Source organism: Drosophila biarmipes, chromosome 3L (assembly GCF_025231255.1).
Source record: "Drosophila biarmipes strain raj3 chromosome 3L, RU_DBia_V1.1, whole genome shotgun sequence".
Taxonomy (NCBI): domain Eukaryota; kingdom Metazoa; phylum Arthropoda; class Insecta; order Diptera; family Drosophilidae; genus Drosophila; species Drosophila biarmipes.
This window is the reverse complement of record NC_066613.1, coordinates 14,036,787-14,054,564: the sequence shown is the minus strand read 5'-3', so window position 1 is coordinate 14,054,564 and position 17,778 is coordinate 14,036,787. Positions and strand designations below refer to the sequence as shown.

At 40.1% G+C, this 17,778-nt stretch overlaps 4 protein-coding genes across 8 annotated transcripts; 2 read left to right on the top strand and 2 right to left on the bottom strand.

Moving 5' to 3' along the window:
• Positions 1–132: 132 nt before the first annotated feature.
• LOC108028345 (uncharacterized) lies at positions 133–3,932 on the bottom strand. 2 transcript variants are annotated; one of them, XM_044094654.2, is made up of 3 exons: positions 3,260–3,932; positions 1,502–1,713; positions 133–475 (listed from the first exon to the last, which is right to left on the bottom strand). In XM_044094654.2, the coding sequence occupies exons 1-3, from the start codon at positions 3,573–3,575 to the stop codon at positions 422–424; spliced, it is 582 nt and encodes a 193-aa protein (XP_043950589.1). In that variant the 5' UTR covers positions 3,576–3,932; the 3' UTR covers positions 133–421. The 2 variants fall into 2 exon arrangements, with proteins under 2 accessions (XP_043950589.1, XP_016955585.1); XM_017100096.3 differs by having other exon boundaries at positions 1,528–1,713; positions 3,260–3,930.
• Positions 3,933–4,365: 433 nt separating this feature from the next.
• Positions 4,366–5,082, top strand: LOC108028346 (vacuolar ATPase assembly integral membrane protein VMA21 homolog). Its single transcript, XM_017100097.3, has 2 exons — positions 4,366–4,541; positions 4,604–5,082. Exons 1-2 carry the CDS (start codon positions 4,470–4,472, stop codon positions 4,847–4,849), a joined length of 318 nt encoding a protein of 105 aa, XP_016955586.1. The 5' UTR covers positions 4,366–4,469; the 3' UTR covers positions 4,850–5,082.
• Positions 5,050–7,504, top strand: LOC108028343 (glutaminyl-peptide cyclotransferase). 2 transcript variants are annotated; one of them, XM_017100095.3, is made up of 2 exons: positions 5,050–5,198; positions 6,218–7,504. In XM_017100095.3, the coding sequence occupies exons 1-2, from the start codon at positions 5,082–5,084 to the stop codon at positions 7,163–7,165; spliced, it is 1,065 nt and encodes a 354-aa protein (XP_016955584.1). In that variant the 5' UTR covers positions 5,050–5,081; the 3' UTR covers positions 7,166–7,504. The 2 variants fall into 2 exon arrangements, with proteins under 2 accessions (XP_016955584.1, XP_016955583.1); XM_017100094.3 differs by lacking the exon at positions 5,050–5,198 and adding an exon at positions 5,235–6,150.
• Positions 7,361–17,123, bottom strand: LOC108028342 (zinc transporter 1). 3 transcript variants are annotated; one of them, XM_044094653.2, is made up of 4 exons: positions 16,983–17,123; positions 11,154–11,345; positions 8,630–9,341; positions 7,361–8,497 (listed from the first exon to the last, which is right to left on the bottom strand). In XM_044094653.2, exons 2-4 carry the CDS (start codon positions 11,340–11,342, stop codon positions 7,836–7,838), a joined length of 1,563 nt encoding a protein of 520 aa, XP_043950588.1. In that variant the 5' UTR covers positions 11,343–11,345; positions 16,983–17,123; the 3' UTR covers positions 7,361–7,835. The 3 variants fall into 3 exon arrangements, with proteins under 3 accessions (XP_043950588.1, XP_050742782.1, XP_016955582.1); XM_050886825.1 differs by having other exon boundaries at positions 16,972–17,077; XM_017100093.3 differs by lacking the exon at positions 16,983–17,123 and adding an exon at positions 15,535–15,750.
• Positions 17,124–17,778: the final 655 nt, after the last annotated feature.

The window sequence follows — 17,778 nt, the reverse complement described above, 5'->3', positions numbered from 1 at the left end:
ATTCGTTTTGAGGGGAAACCAATATTAAAACACTCGCAAATATCCAATGTTTTCATATTGACCTTTCACGTATTTCAGGAAATAATGCTTTAATACAGAACTTTCTTATTAGAAATAGTTCCGAACATCATGTGAGCTTCGCAATGATTGCTTATGGTTTATTTGAACTCAAACACTATTTCTAAGCACCTTTAAGCTTATATTACTACTTAGGTTAGGATTTACAATGCTCGCTTGGAGTTAGCTGGAGGCTACATTGCACTGCCTTATGGACTATTGCTCAGATATCAGATATCAGACTCCTCTTGCTCCGACCTGCTGAGCTTACGGAAGTGATGCAGGCAACCGCCGTGTGTGGCTATATACAAGTCCGCCTCGGCTTCGCTGCCTATTGATTTTAACTTGATTTTCTCAATACGATCTAGAGATTTTCTTGACTTTTTCTGCGACGGCGGCACTTGTTGCTTTGCGAATTCTGTAAACGAGCAGAGAGTGGAGAGAGTTGTCTATCAGTTTTTGATTTGTAACACCGCTTTCTTAGCTCTGACTTGTAGCGCATCTAGATCTTTCACAAAGTGTTTTTTAATTCTCATTCAATAATATTCAAAGTTGTCTGATTCGGCAAAAATTATTCCGTTTTCAATGAACTTATTCTAAATGTATAAATAAATATTTACTTTTAAATTTCTTTTACAGTAGAAATCGTATTATTATAAAAATCCAAATACAATGGGTAAGAAAAGGTAGCTATGTTAAAAGAGTAGTAAACAAAAATTCATTCACTTGCGGTCTTAATGAATAAAGTCATCAATACACTTGAATGTATAACTTGATGGCAATTTGAACTTATGGTGGTAGACCTTAAAAGTAATTTACAACTAGTGTTACGGATCAGCAACTTCAAATCTGCGGAACTACATGTCAAATATAGATTCCCAACACTTTGCGAAGGCTCTAGGCAATCGCTTCAAGCTGATTGAACATTTCACTCAAAATTATATTGCTTTTGTATTAGCTGATTGCAATGCTTCGCAGGTTTAACTCTTACGTATTGAAGTTAGTTAAGTATTTCATTTCTGTAGGTAATTAAGTACAGTACTCAAACGTCTTCGCTACAAAGTATGTTGGATTGGGCTTCTGTTTGTACAATGGGATGTGTGTATAACAATGTATATAAAATACTTAATGGTTCATTTGACTGCTGATAGTTACTTTTACAGATATTCATTTTTGGTACGTGTTAAGTATGTGCATTGCAATTCATTTACATTCAAATTGTTTGTTTGCGTTAATTTGGCTTCTGAGTAATATGCGAATATTTCAGTAGGTTGCTGGCTTTTTGAAAAACAAAGAGAGACGCGTCGCTCGGTGAACTGTTGCATGTGTTTCTTGTGCGTTTTCTCTCGGTTTAGAGTACATGTTCGTTTTTGGGTTATATACATTTTGAATTGTGTTTGAACGAGAGCCCCTAAATCATGTGCGACATCATGCAACGACTCACATCACGGTTAGCGCGATGCAAATGACCTTGATAATGCTGATGAATGCGTGGATGCTGCTGCTGTTGATGTTGCTGCTGAAGCTGTGGCTGTTGCTGCTGTGCTGGAAAACTCGTCTCCGATTCCATCATCATGCCGCCGGTGGCCTGCATCTCGTAATCCATCAAACAGGCCTGTGTTCCAATTATTTGTGTGGCAGGCAGTGAAAAGAAATCTGCAAGGCGGCGGAGAAACCGATTAGTAAGTGCAATCACACAGAAAATATTTTTATATGTCATGTCAATGATATACAATATAAATGTTGCAATGAATATTTATACAACCAATTTGAATTTCACTTTACTAACGTATCATTAGCCTTAATAATATTCAACCTTTATAATTATATTTTTTTTCGGTGTAGTGGCAATGCAATGCAACACGTTGACGCTATTGATATTTGTCCCAATTACCGATCGTTTATTTATAACCAATTCGAGGCAGCGCAGCGTGCTGCCGCCGTTGTCATTTTGCTTATCTGTGAGATACTTTTTTGTTTGCTTTTTGTTTGAGCTGATACCTTATCGAAGCAATCTGGAACTACAAGGCAACAAAGTTGAACAAAGAAAGCAAATTGTAAACATGGAAAGTTAAAAAACAAATATATGAGCACTTGTAAACTTAGAAAATATAAAGAAACTAAAAAAAAAGATTAAAAAAAGCAAATAATATATTTTTATAGCGCCTGTTTCAAAATCGTGTATACCCTCTGCTAGGGTATATATTATTGATTCACTCTCGCCAGATATACACACTTTTTTTACCGGCTATACATACATGTCTCCACCCACACAGTGCTTTCCCTTTGTTTTTTTTCTATTGTTGAAACACTTTTGCGACTGCAGATTGATTAAACTCGCGGGTTAAGAATTACCCCTTCATCTCCACCTTCCCTTCCAGATAATCCCCATCTGGCTGATGTGTGTTTAGTCGGGCAAACACAGCGGTATAATGACTGTCAAGCCGGTTTTTTCCTTTTCTCTCTGCTGAAATTAAGCGGCTGTCAAGTGCTTATCGTCTTGAGTACGGTGGTTTCTATAAGTCGGCGATAGCACAAATGGCACCGAATAATGTAAACTGATAACACAGGTCACAGAGGGCCACAGAGAAAATGAAAAGGGCCGCAAGGTCACGGGTTTTGTAAATTTACAAGCTTTACGACACTTTTCACGCAACACCAATTAAATAAGCCGGCCACATGGCCCAAGGTCGAGTGATTAAAATGAAAATTACAGCTTAAATCATCAGGTGTGTTCCGGTTTTTAAGTTCACAAATGCCAAAATGAATTGAATATATATTAAACATTCAGATTAATTTCTTTGGGAGTCTAACTTGCTCAATATACTTTAGTTAGTTAGTTATGATTTTATGATGGTTTTATAATTATTTATAGTACTTTTAATTTAAAACTAAAAGTTTATTTTTTTACTGTATGTTTTTTTCTTAAACCCCAAAGTAATAACAATAAGCCATAATAATAAATGATTTATGGGGAGTATAAAAAGTACTAATAATAAAGGTTGTAAAACTATGGTCCGATGGTTCTTAAGAGGCCTATAGTTAAGTAATAGGCAATTAAATGAAAAATAAACATATAAAAACTTTACAATATGTATTAGAAAATTTAGTTATTATTTTAAACGAGTTATTTTATGGTATAGTATACTTTTAAATTGCATTTGGGGAAACCCACAAATGCTTTTTAGTAAATAATAGTTACCATTGCAATACTGGGCGGCCAGGTCGGCTTCGTCGTAGCGACACCGCTTGGTATACACCGGCTGGTCCACATCGGCACCCTGGCCGGGATTCAGGCGCTTCTTGCAGCGCAGGACCTCCATTTCCGAGGGCGGGGCTGCCGGCATCGTCTGCCCCTCCATGTTGTTATTGTTGTTGTTGTTGTTGGCGTCGGTGGTCATGAAGGTGACAGCACGTGGATTGAATGGATCCATGGCAGGACGCAGTGCTCCGGTTTCGAAACTGGCGGCTGTCGAGGGATCGCCATGTGCCCAGCACTCGAAATTCGTCAAAACCATCGCAGCGCCGATTGCAGTGGAAAATCCCCAAAACAGAGAATGCCGAACGAAAAGACGCGCGTCTCAACTGTACGAAATCGTGCGGCAAACTGCAGGCGCGTTTTTATATGGTATACTCAGTATACAATATGGATTTTGCTGGCTAATTACCGCCGCATATACGCAGCAATGGGCAATGGCTGAAATAAATTTAATTAACACACGCAAGCGGGACGCGCGAGCAATCGGCTCGGCCAAAATGCGACTGCGATGACGGCAACTGTTAAAAATAAACCAATAAGCAAGTTTCACATTTTGCCGCGTGCGCCTTTTGATTCGCGATTGCTTTTTTTGTTTTCCTTTCGCTCCAGTGTGACCGCACTAGCGGTGTCGCAATATGGCGTTCGGCCCTGGGGGAAATACTGGAAAATACCAAGGAACAAGGCGACTATACAGCTGTAGGCAAATGAAGAGTGCTGACCTCTGGTATAATAAAATTGGGGTTTTTTTTTATTAAAATAACAAAATTAAATTATATCTGAATTACATTGATAAGTAATATAAGTAGTATTTTTAGAAACATTTACATGTTTTATAAGTCATGAAACAATTAAAAATACATTTATGTTATGTAAATTAATAAATATTCAAACATTCAAATGATGATAATATTATTATTTAATTTTATTTTAAAGTAAAAAATATTTTTTTTATCCTACTTTTACGATAATAACGACTAGTCTGATGCTAAAAGTATTTTTTAGTATTTTTATGGCCGCCAACGGTACTACCATTTTATCATGTGATTTGTGATTTGTCAAATATTTCTGATAACCGAATGGCAGGCCAAAGCAAAAGCCGAAATTAAAAGGAATTATTGCTTGTTTCAATTAACCCGGGTATTTAGCTAGCAAAATGTCGAATAAGACCAAGAAGCCCGCCGGTGGCAACGGAGGCGCAGCGAAACAAACCCTGCAGCAGTCGCATGTGAGTAGCACGATAACTCCACTTGCCGGCGGGCTAATCCCTTGTTTATTTTGGATTTCTAGGACTCGCAGGACTACAGCTCCTTCAAGATAGTGCTCTTCTACTGCATGCTCATCGTCTTCCTGCCCGTGCTGACCTTCTTCGTCCTGAAAGGCTTCGTTTTGGATCAATTCCTCGACATCTCCGAAGTAAAAGTCAACATAGCCTCTGCCGTGGGAGCGGTCGTGGCACTGCACCTCGCTCTGGGACTGTATATCTACAGGGCCTACTTCGGAGCACCCGGTTCCAAGGGCTCCAAGTCGGACTAATCGTCACCCACCCGGACTGCTTCCCCATTTCCATTAACTATAGGTCGGAAAATCACTCTTGTACATACATACCATAGATACAATTGTTTACATGCCAGCGAGGGAGGAGAAAGTCGCCTGTAAACCGTGTGTAATCGTTTTCCATTGCATAAGTTTCGATAACAGCGGGGAAAACGTGTTGTCTAGTGTTCTGTGTGCATCATTTATATTAAAAAAGACATAAATAAGTGAAATGCGTGTGCTGTTCAGAAATTATTCCCTGATGGAGGCCGTCAAGAGATTGCTGCCGAGGCCCCGCAAAAAGATCTACAATCTGAGCGCTTGCTTCGAGCTCGTGGATATTACAAAGGTTAGATGTGTACCGTTGCTAGAAGATATACTTATGGGGAGCTATAATTAAAGGAAACCTCAATTATTAATCCATTTTTATTAGAATTAGGAAAACCCATAAATCTTGTGGTAAGCTGACAAAGTATACGAATTCCTTATACACAAAACCCTGGAACTACTAAAAACTCAAGAAAATATCAGTCTTGTTATAATTTTCTATTTCATATATATCATATTTAAAATATTTATTCTGCTTTTGACCAATGCCAAGAAATACATATGTAGGTGTAAACTGGTAAAAAAAATAGGTATAATTAAAAGTAGAAAATATATTTTTTTTAATACCCCTCTACTACATTTTCCTAGCGCCCAGAACTTGTTATGGGGGTGCCACCTGTTCACGCCTGGCGTTGCCACTGGTTAGAAATGACGAACAGCTGTTGTACCCAACATGGGCGTCAGCTATTTTATGTCTCAAAGAGGGTTAAGCCACCAATAACAATTATTTTATGAGAAAAAAGAAAAATTGTAAAACAGACAATCAACTAGATCTTTTGTTGCCCATTTTTATTTTTGAATTTATTTATGAACCCCCAATTGAAAAACATGAGTACGCCCATGCTTTGTTGTTGTGTGCCTCCCAAGTTGGCCCCAAGAATTGGCCAATATGATAAATCACTAAGCACACGAGAGACCTCAAGCTTGTGCCGCAGACGGCCACAAAATCGTGCGGCAGACGCACGTCCTTGGAACTCCTCGCACACCTGCCGCTATTGATTGGAACCACCTGTTGGGGCCGAACACCCCCATTCGCCACACCAAAACACTCGGCCACGTATTCTTAAGTCAGTCGGTGAAATATGCTCCAACGTACTGCTAGAATGTGGACGCTGTGCGTGCAGACGGCTTTGGTGGCCACCTTTGTCCAGGCATCCGCCTCCCAGCAGGATAATCTCGTGGGGAGAGCACAGGTCACCACCAAAGTGTGCCCCTTGCCAGCTGCTTGCTAAACTTGTGCTCTTTGTTTATCCCCAACAGAAATCCCACAATCCCAGCGAGCTGTCCGAATCCCGATTCCTGGAGTACAGCAATCTATCCGATAAACTGCACTTGAGGGAGGCCATCAACAACATATTGATACCCCGAGTTGTGGGCACGGGGAATCACACCATCGTGCGACAATATATAGTCCAGAGCTTGAGAGATCTGGGTTGGGATGTGGAGGTGGATAGCTTCCACGATGTGGCTCCCATCAAGGGCAAATTGCATTTTCACAACATCATTGCCACCCTGAATCCAAAAGCTGAACGGTATTTGGTGCTCGCCTGCCATTACGACAGCAAGTACATGCCGGGCGTGGAGTTCCTGGGGGCCACCGACTCGGCTGTGCCCTGTGCCATGCTCCTTAACCTCGCCCAGGTCCTGCAGGAACAACTGGAGCCCCTAAAGCGGAGCAAACTGAGCCTAATGCTCTTATTCTTCGACGGCGAGGAGGCCTTCGAGGAATGGGGACCCGATGATTCTATCTACGGAGCACGGCATCTGGCCAGGAGGTGGCAGCGTGAAGGAAAACTGGACAGAATAGATTTGCTGGTGTTGCTGGATCTTCTGGGAGCACCCGACCCGTCTTTCTACAGCTTCTTCCAGAACACCGAGTCCTGGTACATGCGACTCCTGTCCGTGGAAACACGACTGGCCAAGATGGAGCTGCTGGAGCGCTATGCCAGCAGTGGAGTTGCCCAGTACGACCCCAACCGTTACTTCCAGTCGCAGGCCATGCGCTCCTCCATGATCGAGGACGATCACATACCCTTCCTGCAGCGAAATGTGCCCATCCTGCACATTATTCCGGTGCCCTTTCCCAGTGTATGGCACAAACCCGACGATAACGCCAGCGTGATCGATTATGCGACGACGGACAACCTGGCGCTGATTATACGGCTCTTCGCTTTGGAGTACCTGCTGGGCGGAGGCGAAGACAAGTAGTTGAGTGGTCTGTTGCCCTGTGTGATTCACAAATGTTGTATCTACTCACAGCCTTATCTAATTGACCTGTTCCGATATCGATATTGTTAATTATGTACTCTAAACCCGCCGTGGAATCTTTGAGAGGACCTTAATTGTTAACTGAGTGTGCGCTTTAAAGTTACTTAAGCAGATCTGACAAACGCATAATCCAAATATTTTTATACACATGTATTTATAGAAAATGCTTAGCTAATGACACGTCAAATTAATATATATTTTGTAATCTTTCGGTTGTAATTTTTTTGACTTACAAGTGTAGTCCAACATATACATAGTAAATGTACTTAAAACATATAACTCGTAAACTAACTGCAACTGGTGGGAAAACTGTAGTAAGTTCTTTGTCACAGGAGAGCCAGGAATACAGCACCTAGTTAAAATCCCTTTCGTTCGATACTGTTTCATTGATACCTGGTATTTACATTAGTTTAAAAAGGCGAAGATTTATTCATTCTAATTATTCACTCCCGTGACAATTGTTCGTTTCCTGTGCATTTAAGCGTCTCGTTTAAGAAATTAGCTCCGTCATCTATAAATCCATATATCTATATGGCAAATTCGTAAACTAACTTAAGAACTAACTAAAATCGTTAAGCCTTGACTCAATACTATAGTTATTGAAGGTGAATCAATCGCTACTCGTCGGAGGAGGTGAACTGTCAAATGATTTGGCTGTGTCAGATTTAATTAAAGTTTCCTCCGCTTCCGATGAGGTATGTTGCAACTTGGGCATGGATTTCGCGACTTTCTGATCCTGGCCCTTGAGCAACTGGGCGGCGTCTAGTTCCTTGGGCTTCTCCACAACCACTGCGCTTAGTTCGGCACAGGATTTGGATTTGACCCTGCCGTGATCGTGACCATTGCCCTCGCATTTGGCTGGAGAAGATGACTTTCTGCCTCCGGGCGCATCACAAATCTCGCGGAGATCGGTGCGCGAGTCCCGGCAGCAAACTTTTTCGATGCACTCCGCTGCCTGGCACTGCATCAAGCATTCCAGGGAGGCAGAGGCATTTCTGTTGGTGGACGGATAGAACTCCGGTTGGATTGTGACCGCTCCGATTCCCTGATCGTGGAAATAGGCGCGCACCTGTTCGATGATCTTGAGGTAGAGTTTGGGGTTCTGGAACTGGATGTGTATGGTGGCCACATATCGGTGCGCCGCCAGTTGCCAAATGTGTAGGTCGTGATAGCTGATAATCTCCGGAAATTTGGTGACCAGTGTCCGCTCAAAGATCTCCAGGTCGATGGAACCAGGAATGGTTTGCAGGAGGATCAGGCATGATTCTTTCACTATAGAGGAGACAGAAATATAATGTGTTAGCCAAGATTGAATAAATAATGTTATTTTAAGTATAATTATTAGAAATAAAAAAATATTTAATCAAGTGCATAGCAATTTTTTTTATTTTTAAGAGCACTTACTGTAGGGATAACTGAGAGTCACCAGCAGGACACAGGAGAAAATGGAGAGCACGGGATCGATAAACTTGGCCGTATGCTGCTCATCCTCAGCCACATATACGATGGCGGCACACACGATCACAAATAAGGTGCTGGACACATCCCGGAGCATTTCCACGGCTCCCTGGCGCTTGGTGGCGAAGTAAACACTACCCACTTCCGTCTCCAGCTCCTCGCGAAGCTCGCGATCATTCCGGGATTTACTGAGCTGCCTTTGCATCGGTGTGAGGGACAGGTCCAAATTGCTCGACATGGGTCGCTCGAGCACCACATTTCCTCCAGGTGTCAGGTGCAGAAAGCTTCCCTGGTGCAGGGTGTATCCTCCGATCAGCAGATATGTCAGTCCATTGAGGATTAGGCCCACGAAACCCAGCATCATGACGGGTATCGGCAGATGCATTGTATCCTGGTGATCGATGTGAACCAGAGTCTGCAGAGCCTCCACTATGAGCGAAAAGGATAAGGAGGCCAGGATAATGAACACAATCAGCATGGTTAGGATATCAATCCTGGCCCAGCCAAAGGTATTACGGAGCTTCTGCTCCCGGCACTCTCTTTTAGCTCGGGTTTGAGCTTCCGTTTCGACCACGTTGACAACCACGCCGGAGCCATTGCCATTTGCCTTGGTCAGCAGAGGAGGAGAATCCTTGGCCTCCGGTTTTTGTTTACTGTGCTGCAAGAAATCAAAAAGAAAGAGGGTAGCCTTTTAATATAATTCCTTAAATTAAATTTTCGATTTAAAATATAACTACTCTTTAAAATGGTATTTAAATGTGTTAGATAATATTAGAAAAATTTAACAAAAAACTACATTTTATAGTAAGTTTAATTTTTAAAACATATGGTTTTAAATAGGTGTAGTCCATTTTATTGGGGTTAATGCTTCCAAATTTCAACTGCTACTTTTTCACATTTTCAACAGGTGGTTTTCGAAACCTTCCGCTGAATTCTTCTTTAATTTATCATTAGAAAAACGTACAATTATTCCCTTTGCCTAAAAAAGATTACTTTGAATCGACAAAACTAACTACTTTGTGCCACTTGTTACAATGTTGTTTAGAATCAGAAAAATAGATTCGATGGGAAATGTTCAACGATCGTCATGCTTTCTAAGCCAAGTCATAACAATTGGCATTGGCCCATCTACATGGTTGGCAGCTATTTAAACGCTCCGCTGAGCGTCCCTCCGTCTGGCCCATTATATAAGCTCAAAATCAGCCCACACAACTGTCCACACCTACAACACCATCGCCGTCAACTGTTCGGGAAGCTTTCGATTTCTGGTGTTTGGCCCCCTCTGTAAGTCGTCGATTTTTGGCCAGGTCTTGTTTGGTTTCTGCGGTCTTTGGGCCTCGTCTTTGTCTTTTGCGAAACGTGCTTGGCACGCTTTCCCATGGCGGCAACGATTTTTGCATCCATTCAATAACAAAATATTAGCGTGGACTGCTCCATAAATTTCCAGTTGGACACTGCCTTTGGAAGTATTCACCTTGAATTTAAATCAGTGCGTAGCAAATTGAAGTGAAGAAAGAGGTTCAGGAATTAGATATTGCTATAAAATAATATATTATATAATATTATAAGTAAATATTCCCAACGTAAAACCATTTCCGAAAGCACTCCTAACTATCTGATTTTAAATCGTTGACCATTTTCGCTTTCTACCAGACGTTTACCATAAAAGAGGTGACCCATTTCGATGGATTCGTATCTGATCGGAGAAACTGAGGCAAAATGAGTGTGTCTACACAGTCGTTCCCATATCTCCGTGTAATCAACCTGATTTCATGTCACCTGCTGTGCGGACAGTGGCATTACACCAGGTAGAGCAGGCAATTATACAGCAATCGACTGATAAGCCAATGGAAACAGTGCCTAAATTGGCCGATAAGCACCAGTAATAACTAAGAGAACCACTCCCCGGGACAGAGATAAACATTTCGCAAATTCGCCCATATATTATCGAAATAATCCAAACGAAACCAGTTCTCCGCAAAATAAAAAGGTGTTTGGAATGCGTTCGATACATTTTGTTGTGGTTTGCCTTTCAGGCCACAATAAAAGTTCAATGCACCAGCATCTGTTTCGACTTTGCACCAGCACGCGACATTTCCTGGCCAAAAAATTGTAATACCGGCAAAATAACTCAAAACTGCCCAGGCAACACCATTATTTTTTAGAGGCAATCACAGAAAAATGTGATGCACATGGAAATTTTGGAAACGGTGGGTTAAAAAAAATAAATAATGAATAAAAACAAACAAATAAAATCATCAGAAACTTAAAAAAAATTCAAAAAATACCCTCATTATAAGAATTTAATTCGAAAACCTTTATCAAATCTATTAAAACAAAAATATTACAAATTAGAATTCCTTATAATTTTAGAGCATAAGTAGTAATACTGTAATTTCGAGGGTAAAAAAAAAATTTCAGATGAAATATTAGTCCAAATCCAAATCCCTTAACCATATAAACCACTTACCTTAATTGTGATGATGCAGCCTCCGAGGGCGAAGATGTTACACAAGTTATGATGGGAGGCCATCAGAAGTGTGAGTCCATGAGTCAAGTGGCTGAGGATCAGCTGGAGCACGAAGTAGCAGATGGAGAGCACCAGCACGGTGTACAGGGGGATGGGCCTGCACCGCTGGAGAATCTCTTTCACCGGCATCGTCTGTGGAAGAGCAACGAAAGTCGGTGAGAATTGATTGTCTAAATATTTGGCACACACGGAAGTGGCGGAGGGAAAGGTCAGCACCTGACAACGAACTGCCCTGGGTGTGATCTATATAAATTGACTTAATTTATTGCTTAAACACATTTACCATTCGCATGTTTATTAAACTTGTCAACCGACAGTTCAATTTAAGGAGAATGGAAGATGTTGTATCCATAACAACCTCTTTGCCATAGCAGATAATAATAATATAGGACCGTTTAAAAATAAATGATACTTATAAAATATATATTTCACAAAGTTTATTGCTATGATTTATTAATGTATAAAAACTATTACCAGAAGTGCTTTAAAAACTGAAATACCTCAACCAATAGAACACCTATTATTAGCCTATCAATCAGTAAACCCCATACAAAACTGTGTCAAGTTCAAGTTCCCAATGCGGGTTAAATGAACCGAACCGATATGGAGCGAAACTGCACTGAACCGAGCTGAACCTTCCATTTTAGGGTTCAGTATGCAAATCACCACCATGATCATCATGTGGGCATGGGCCTGGGCCTGGGCCTGGGCTCCTCCTTCTGCCTCTGCGGTGGGTTGCATGCAAATGAAGATGCTAAATGGGCTCGTTTTACCTGTGGCTACCTCAGCGTATCTCACATCGAATCGATCGCCTGCGACATTGACGTAACTTTACGTGATCGTGGATACATGGCTACCGAGTGTTTGTTGGCCCCCTCTATTTGTTTGGGGCAATGTAACCCCAAGGTTGAACCCTATAGGGCTGGTCATTTAGAGTGGCTAAGTGCCCTTTAGGAAAGTAATTATCGAGGGACATGTCGAGGTTTAATGATGTTTTGGATTATCCAAATGGAAGATCTAAAGTGAATTCAAGGACCAGTACGGCTTTTAATTGTGCCTACTGGATCTTTATAAGTTTCAGTTTATCTAGAAGGAAATAAAACGAAAACCCGCTTTTCAGATTCTTTTTCTATTAATTAGTATCTTAATTTTTGTAAGGTTATATATGATATCATTGTTACGATCCCCAACCCAGATACCATCCCATTTCTGCCTCCTCTGATTCCTGATTTATATCTGTCGCCTCCCTCCGGAATGCCTAATAAGTATACTACGCAAATGATCGCTGTCACCTGGCATTCTATTTTATTAAATGATGCAACCTCCCCTGCACGGGGTGCCGACTTTTAAATGAGCCAATTGCATTCCGAGTTGTCACACGTGCATTTGCAAATAATTGGAATCGATCAAATGATATAATCCATTGTTTTGGGTACCCCACACAGAAGGCATGCCATTAGAGGCTAAGTACAAAAGCGTTAAATGGCGCCTCGGGGGCACTAGATTGTGCACCCCGGCAAACAACGGACGATTCCCACTGTTCCAGCAGATTCATTGTAGAAACAACAATTAGCAAGATAATGCTGGACAGGTAGCAACAAACAATTTAGCTACTCCCCCAGACATGTGTTTTCATGGATGTTTGGATACTATACATATATGTATCTCCCAGTTGTTCCACTTGCCACAGCCGCTAAATGTTCATTTCCTCAATTTGATTTCGTTTTCATTCGACAAGGGAGGTATGTGGTGGGTGGTGGGAGGTAGGGGGCAATGGAACAGGGGCTCGAACCCGAGATAACAAAAGATAGGCGGAGATATAGGTACAGATACTGAGGCATTGGAATCCCAGGTCTGTTTTATTGTTGCTGTAGTTGCTAGGGGATAAAGAAGATAACGAAGTGATCCTCAGATAAAATATGGCGTGATTTAGGTGGTTTGTGATATTATGTTTTGCAAGATAGGATAAGTCACATTAGGACTCAAATAAGTGAGGCGCTTAGTATATAAATCACCATTTTTTTAACCAAAAAAGAAAACCATTTGTATTTATAAATAGAAATGTAAATATATAAACCAGATACGTATTATTTCTAAAAGATCTATAAGATTTATTGGGATGTGTATAAAAACTCAGTTTAAAAAAGTATTACTATTAGAGTTCTTTGAGTAGAGCCAGTATTTATATATATTCTTTACGATTTTCAAAAATATTTGATTACTTTGGAACCCGGACTTTATGTGCTGGGTAAAATCCAGATCGTAAATCTGCACCGAAAGCTGACAACTCGATTGTCAATTAGATCAATGCAACGCTCACTCCACCAAGTGAAAACATCAACAAAAAGCGGGGCTTGCAATAAAATTCGGGACCAATAACATTTGTTTTTTGCTTTGATTTTCCATCGTCAGGTGCATTAATTCGGTTTGTTTGTTTGAATTTTCGCTTGGGCCACTGCCTTGCATACAAATTAAATTTGGCAACAAAAACCATTTGTACTTAGCTTTTTGCGTGGTTTCTGAAACTGAATTAAAAAATACTTCCTATGCAGGTCCCTGGCCTGTTTTCAAAGCGGCCAACAGCACCTATCTAATGTTTTTTACCATTTCAGCCACGATGACAAGGTCGCCGATGCCTCCGGAATTTCTAATTTACAAGGGAACACAAAGCGAGCTGATTTATTTTAACATTCTATCAATATTGTTTCTGTCTATCAGTGGGCCACAGACAGAGTGTGCATTTAATAGTTTATTACTTTGTTGTCGCTGGCAATTAGCTGGTGCCGGGTGCCTGGTGCCTATGAGCCATATTTGAACACATTTCGAACGCGCCAAAAGCAGACACCTGATAAGCAGACAGAGATGACCAGACAACCCCTATCGCTATCTCATGGGTGGGAATCGGACAGGTCCGCTGATAAGGATTATTTTCCAAACAATATCGAAAACAACCCGTCGTCGGGCGGGCTTAAATACCATCGCTAGGCGGGGGATTTGATGGGTATGTTGATAAGGGAATATGTTGCCGGCAAATGTTGCCAGGTGAAATAGGCTAACTTCGTTGCTAAATCTGTGGAATTTCGATTTTTTATCTACCCCTTAAAGCCTGGGATTATTTAATAAGACTGCTAAAAATTAATTAGGTATTATGATGATATGAGTATAAAAAATGTACTTTTTAAGACTATAACTATGATAATTTGATTACTATTCTCCTGACTGACTAATGAAACTGAAATTTTCATTATGTATCTGCAGCCGAGACTGCACAGCCCTGACCACCTGTACATAACAAGCGCTGGGGCCCGCGATTCAATGAAATATTCCCATTAAAATAAACAAAGAAGTGTAAGTATTTTAATTACAATTTTATGCACCACGATCTACGTGAGATCTGCGCCTATATGGCGAGTGCATTTATCCATCAATGGGACGCCCAGCGAAGCACTTTCCCCGCATCCTCAGCAGAAACGTGATCAACTGGGACATGTGAGATTTCGTTGATGATATATAAGCCCATTAAAATAATGCACAAATTGATATTAATGCTGATTACTAAAGACCCACTTCAATTACACTTAATGACTCAACTTAGTAATAAAATTGAATAAAGTTTATAAACATACAGTTGCGGTCGGAAATATAGTTTTCATAAATGTTTTACTGCTAATTAACAATGTGAGAATATGTTTATAAAACGAACTATGGCTTCAAAAATGATTTAAATATTTTTGGATCATAAATTTTACATTTTCACTTTTAATATTTTATAAAACTTCTTCTCTCAACAACTCCTATTAATTCGACCCCTTCAGTTTGTTTATATTTTCCACAACTAACGGATGGCTAATTGTTTATAATATTGGGAACGCGTCTGGGCTCTTCAGAACTTAGGAACCAAGGCCCGGATCAATTTGCATTGAATTAGCTGGCAGTGAGAATTTGTTTTTGGCTCGATCTCAGTCGTAGACAGATATACCCCTAATTAGCATTAATTTCGATCGAATTTATTTTTATACCCCGCCGGCAGATGGTGTTATTTTAGCTTTAGTAATATTTTGGGGTGATATTTATTCGAACCGGTGCCAAGGGGCGCGAGGCGTCTTAATAATCACTTGCTAAATGGATTCACAGTCTGCCCGCTAACGAATCAGTCATCTATATATCTACACATATCTGAAAGTGCGTCATTAAGGTGTGTTTTTCGATTCCTGGACCCAGATACGCAGGCGAAAACAATCCGCACAAGGCCGAAAATATCTTATCAGTCTAGACCCCGTTGGTATAAATGTGGGATTTTGGCTTAGAACTGGAAATTTACCGTCTCTTGGTATTTGATAAGCGGAAAACGTGCGGGCTCCTTCTACGCTGGCTATTTATAGCCGCTCCACTTAAATTGCTTTTGGAAAATCTGGCTTTTCCTACTTTATTATTATTATTATTGTTCACACCAAGCACACACGCACGGACATTAAAATATTTTCAGGCACACGCGCTGGTTTTTCGGGAGCGAATTTGGGAGCGGTGCTTGCTGCAGCACGGCTCAAAAACGAATGATCGCAAAAGCCGACGCAAAATATATGGCAAACTATACGGAAAGCACTCTTTCACCTGGCTAGTCGACATTCTTATACTCTCTCTCAGTTATCACAAGAATTATAGGGAGGTGAGTTCCTATTTATTTGGAATATAAGTACAAGGGTAATGGTAAGAACTGGTTCCAATAAGAAAAAAATATATAACATTTTAATAATTAAAATTTAAAAATATATTTTAAGCGCAGTTTCTTTGGATATGGGTTTCCTAATAATAAGAAGAATCTTGATTTAAAAATTGGTCTTTCCAATTATTTGAGAAGAAACGTTCTTGAACTTAAAACAAAAGAAAGAGATTTTGAAATATGGATTTCAAAAGTCTTGATTTTATTTTTCAGCACAAAAGAAGTCTTGCAACTGAAATTTGGGAAAAATAATGTATAAAGTGCATAAAAGTCAAGATACTATTTGCAAGGGTATGGAATGCCAAGAGAGGTGGTCGAAAAGAGCAACAATAGCAATGACCACAGCCGGCAAAACAAAACGAAATGCCTGCAAATTGAAAGTGAGCGTAAAAGTGCACGTGTGTGAGTAAACAAGGGGTGGGGAGGGGCCATGGAGATAACGCCAGAGAGGGAGAAAGCAATAGCGATAGTGCTTGTGTGGGTGGAAAAAGTGCGTGAGCAGGTTGAAAATAATCAGCTGATAGAGAGCCATAAAAGAGGAAGAGAGAAAGAAAGAAGGAAAGAGGAGCAGGTAAATTTGTATTTTCGCGAGAGAAAGAAAGGAGAACAGAAGAGCTTGTCTGTGCATGCCCAATCTCATGAGTATGTACGAGGTATGTATGTTTATAGAGCAATAATAATATTATGATGCTTACTATACATATACATATGTGTATATGTACATATGTAGAATTACATCCACAATTGTCAAACGCACTGATCTAGCTTATCAAACACACAACTAAATTCAATAAAATACTGCTATAAGTTAAGGTATTTTTAGACAGGGTGATTCAATGAGAACATTTTGAGGAACATTTTAAATTGATGTTTACAAACTAACGATCACCTCTATAGAATTTTAAAAATAAATAAAACTGACAAGTAAGAAACCTATGCTTCTAATTAGTTAACCGATATTGTTTAGAACGACGACCACTTGCTAGTGCTGATATTACAGTTGGCCGCAACAATGTGTATCCATATCAATTATTTTACCACAATCTCACTTTTCTTCAACCGCTTATCGGTGTTGATAGGGCGGCAGTAAATCCTCAGAAAGCAGATTTTGAACAGATAACACTTTCAAGGTGCGATGCTCTCGGGTTTACAGCTCGGAGGCGACTGCGAACTGAATTCTTTGTCCACCGAATCCAAGCCGTGCCGAATTAAACGATCCGCGGGCCTGCAAATTGCAATTAAACCACGCACATTAGATAAAAAGTTGGCGGTCTGATACCAGGCAGTCTCATTTCAACTGGGACACTGTAAGCTTAAGTCTTATTTGTCAGAAAACATTCATAAATTTGAGCAAGTTGGCTGAGTAGTTAATCTATCAACTTTGGTGGCCGCTTAGCAAGTGCTTAAGTAAGATAACCACTAGGAGGTCTTTAAGGTCTAAGTGAAGATGCTGTAAGGTTTTCACAGAGTTCTGAACCTGCTCTATATTACAAAATATTTACTGCCTTATTTATTCCTCCCTACTTCTTATTAAATTATTTTCTTTACACAATTTTATATAACACAATTATAACGCAAATAAAGTAAAAAGTTTAAAAGTTTGTGTTTTCCTTTAAAACGATAGACAATTAGAGGACCAAATATTTTTATTTAAAGAAGTCAGATTGTAAACAGTTTGTTACATAAAATACATTCTGCAAAATTTATTTATTTCCACAAAAGTTTTTAAATTTGAAAACAAGGTAGAAAAAATATCGTTACTTTTCAAGTCATATAATTTTCTGCAGTCTGGCAGCACTATCCGATTGCCAACACGTCACTCTTTTTTATGGTACATTTTCGGTA

Coding starts and splice junctions, on each gene's coding strand:
- LOC108028345 (XM_017100096.3), bottom strand. CDS start 3,575: ATGGTTTTGACGAATTTCGAGTGCTGGGCACATGGCGATCCCTCGACA. Junction 1,714..3,259: donor GGCCGCCCAGTATTGCAATG/GTAACTATTATT, acceptor GCCGCCTTGCAG/ATTTCTTTTCACTGCCTGCC. Junction 476..1,527: donor CATTCATCAGCATTATCAAG/GTCATTTGCATC, acceptor GCTCGTTTACAG/AATTCGCAAAGCAACAAGTG.
- LOC108028346 (XM_017100097.3), top strand. CDS start 4,470: ATGTCGAATAAGACCAAGAAGCCCGCCGGTGGCAACGGAGGCGCAGCG. Junction 4,542..4,603: donor AAACCCTGCAGCAGTCGCAT/GTGAGTAGCACG, acceptor TTGGATTTCTAG/GACTCGCAGGACTACAGCTC.
- LOC108028343 (XM_017100095.3), top strand. CDS start 5,082: ATGCGTGTGCTGTTCAGAAATTATTCCCTGATGGAGGCCGTCAAGAGA. Junction 5,199..6,217: donor AGCTCGTGGATATTACAAAG/GTTAGATGTGTA, acceptor TATCCCCAACAG/AAATCCCACAATCCCAGCGA.
- LOC108028342 (XM_044094653.2), bottom strand. CDS start 11,342: ATGCCGGTGAAAGAGATTCTCCAGCGGTGCAGGCCCATCCCCCTGTAC. Junction 9,342..11,153: donor GCTGCATCATCACAATTAAG/GTAAGTGGTTTA, acceptor GATTTCTTGCAG/CACAGTAAACAAAAACCGGA. Junction 8,498..8,629: donor GACTCTCAGTTATCCCTACA/GTAAGTGCTCTT, acceptor TCTCCTCTATAG/TGAAAGAATCATGCCTGATC.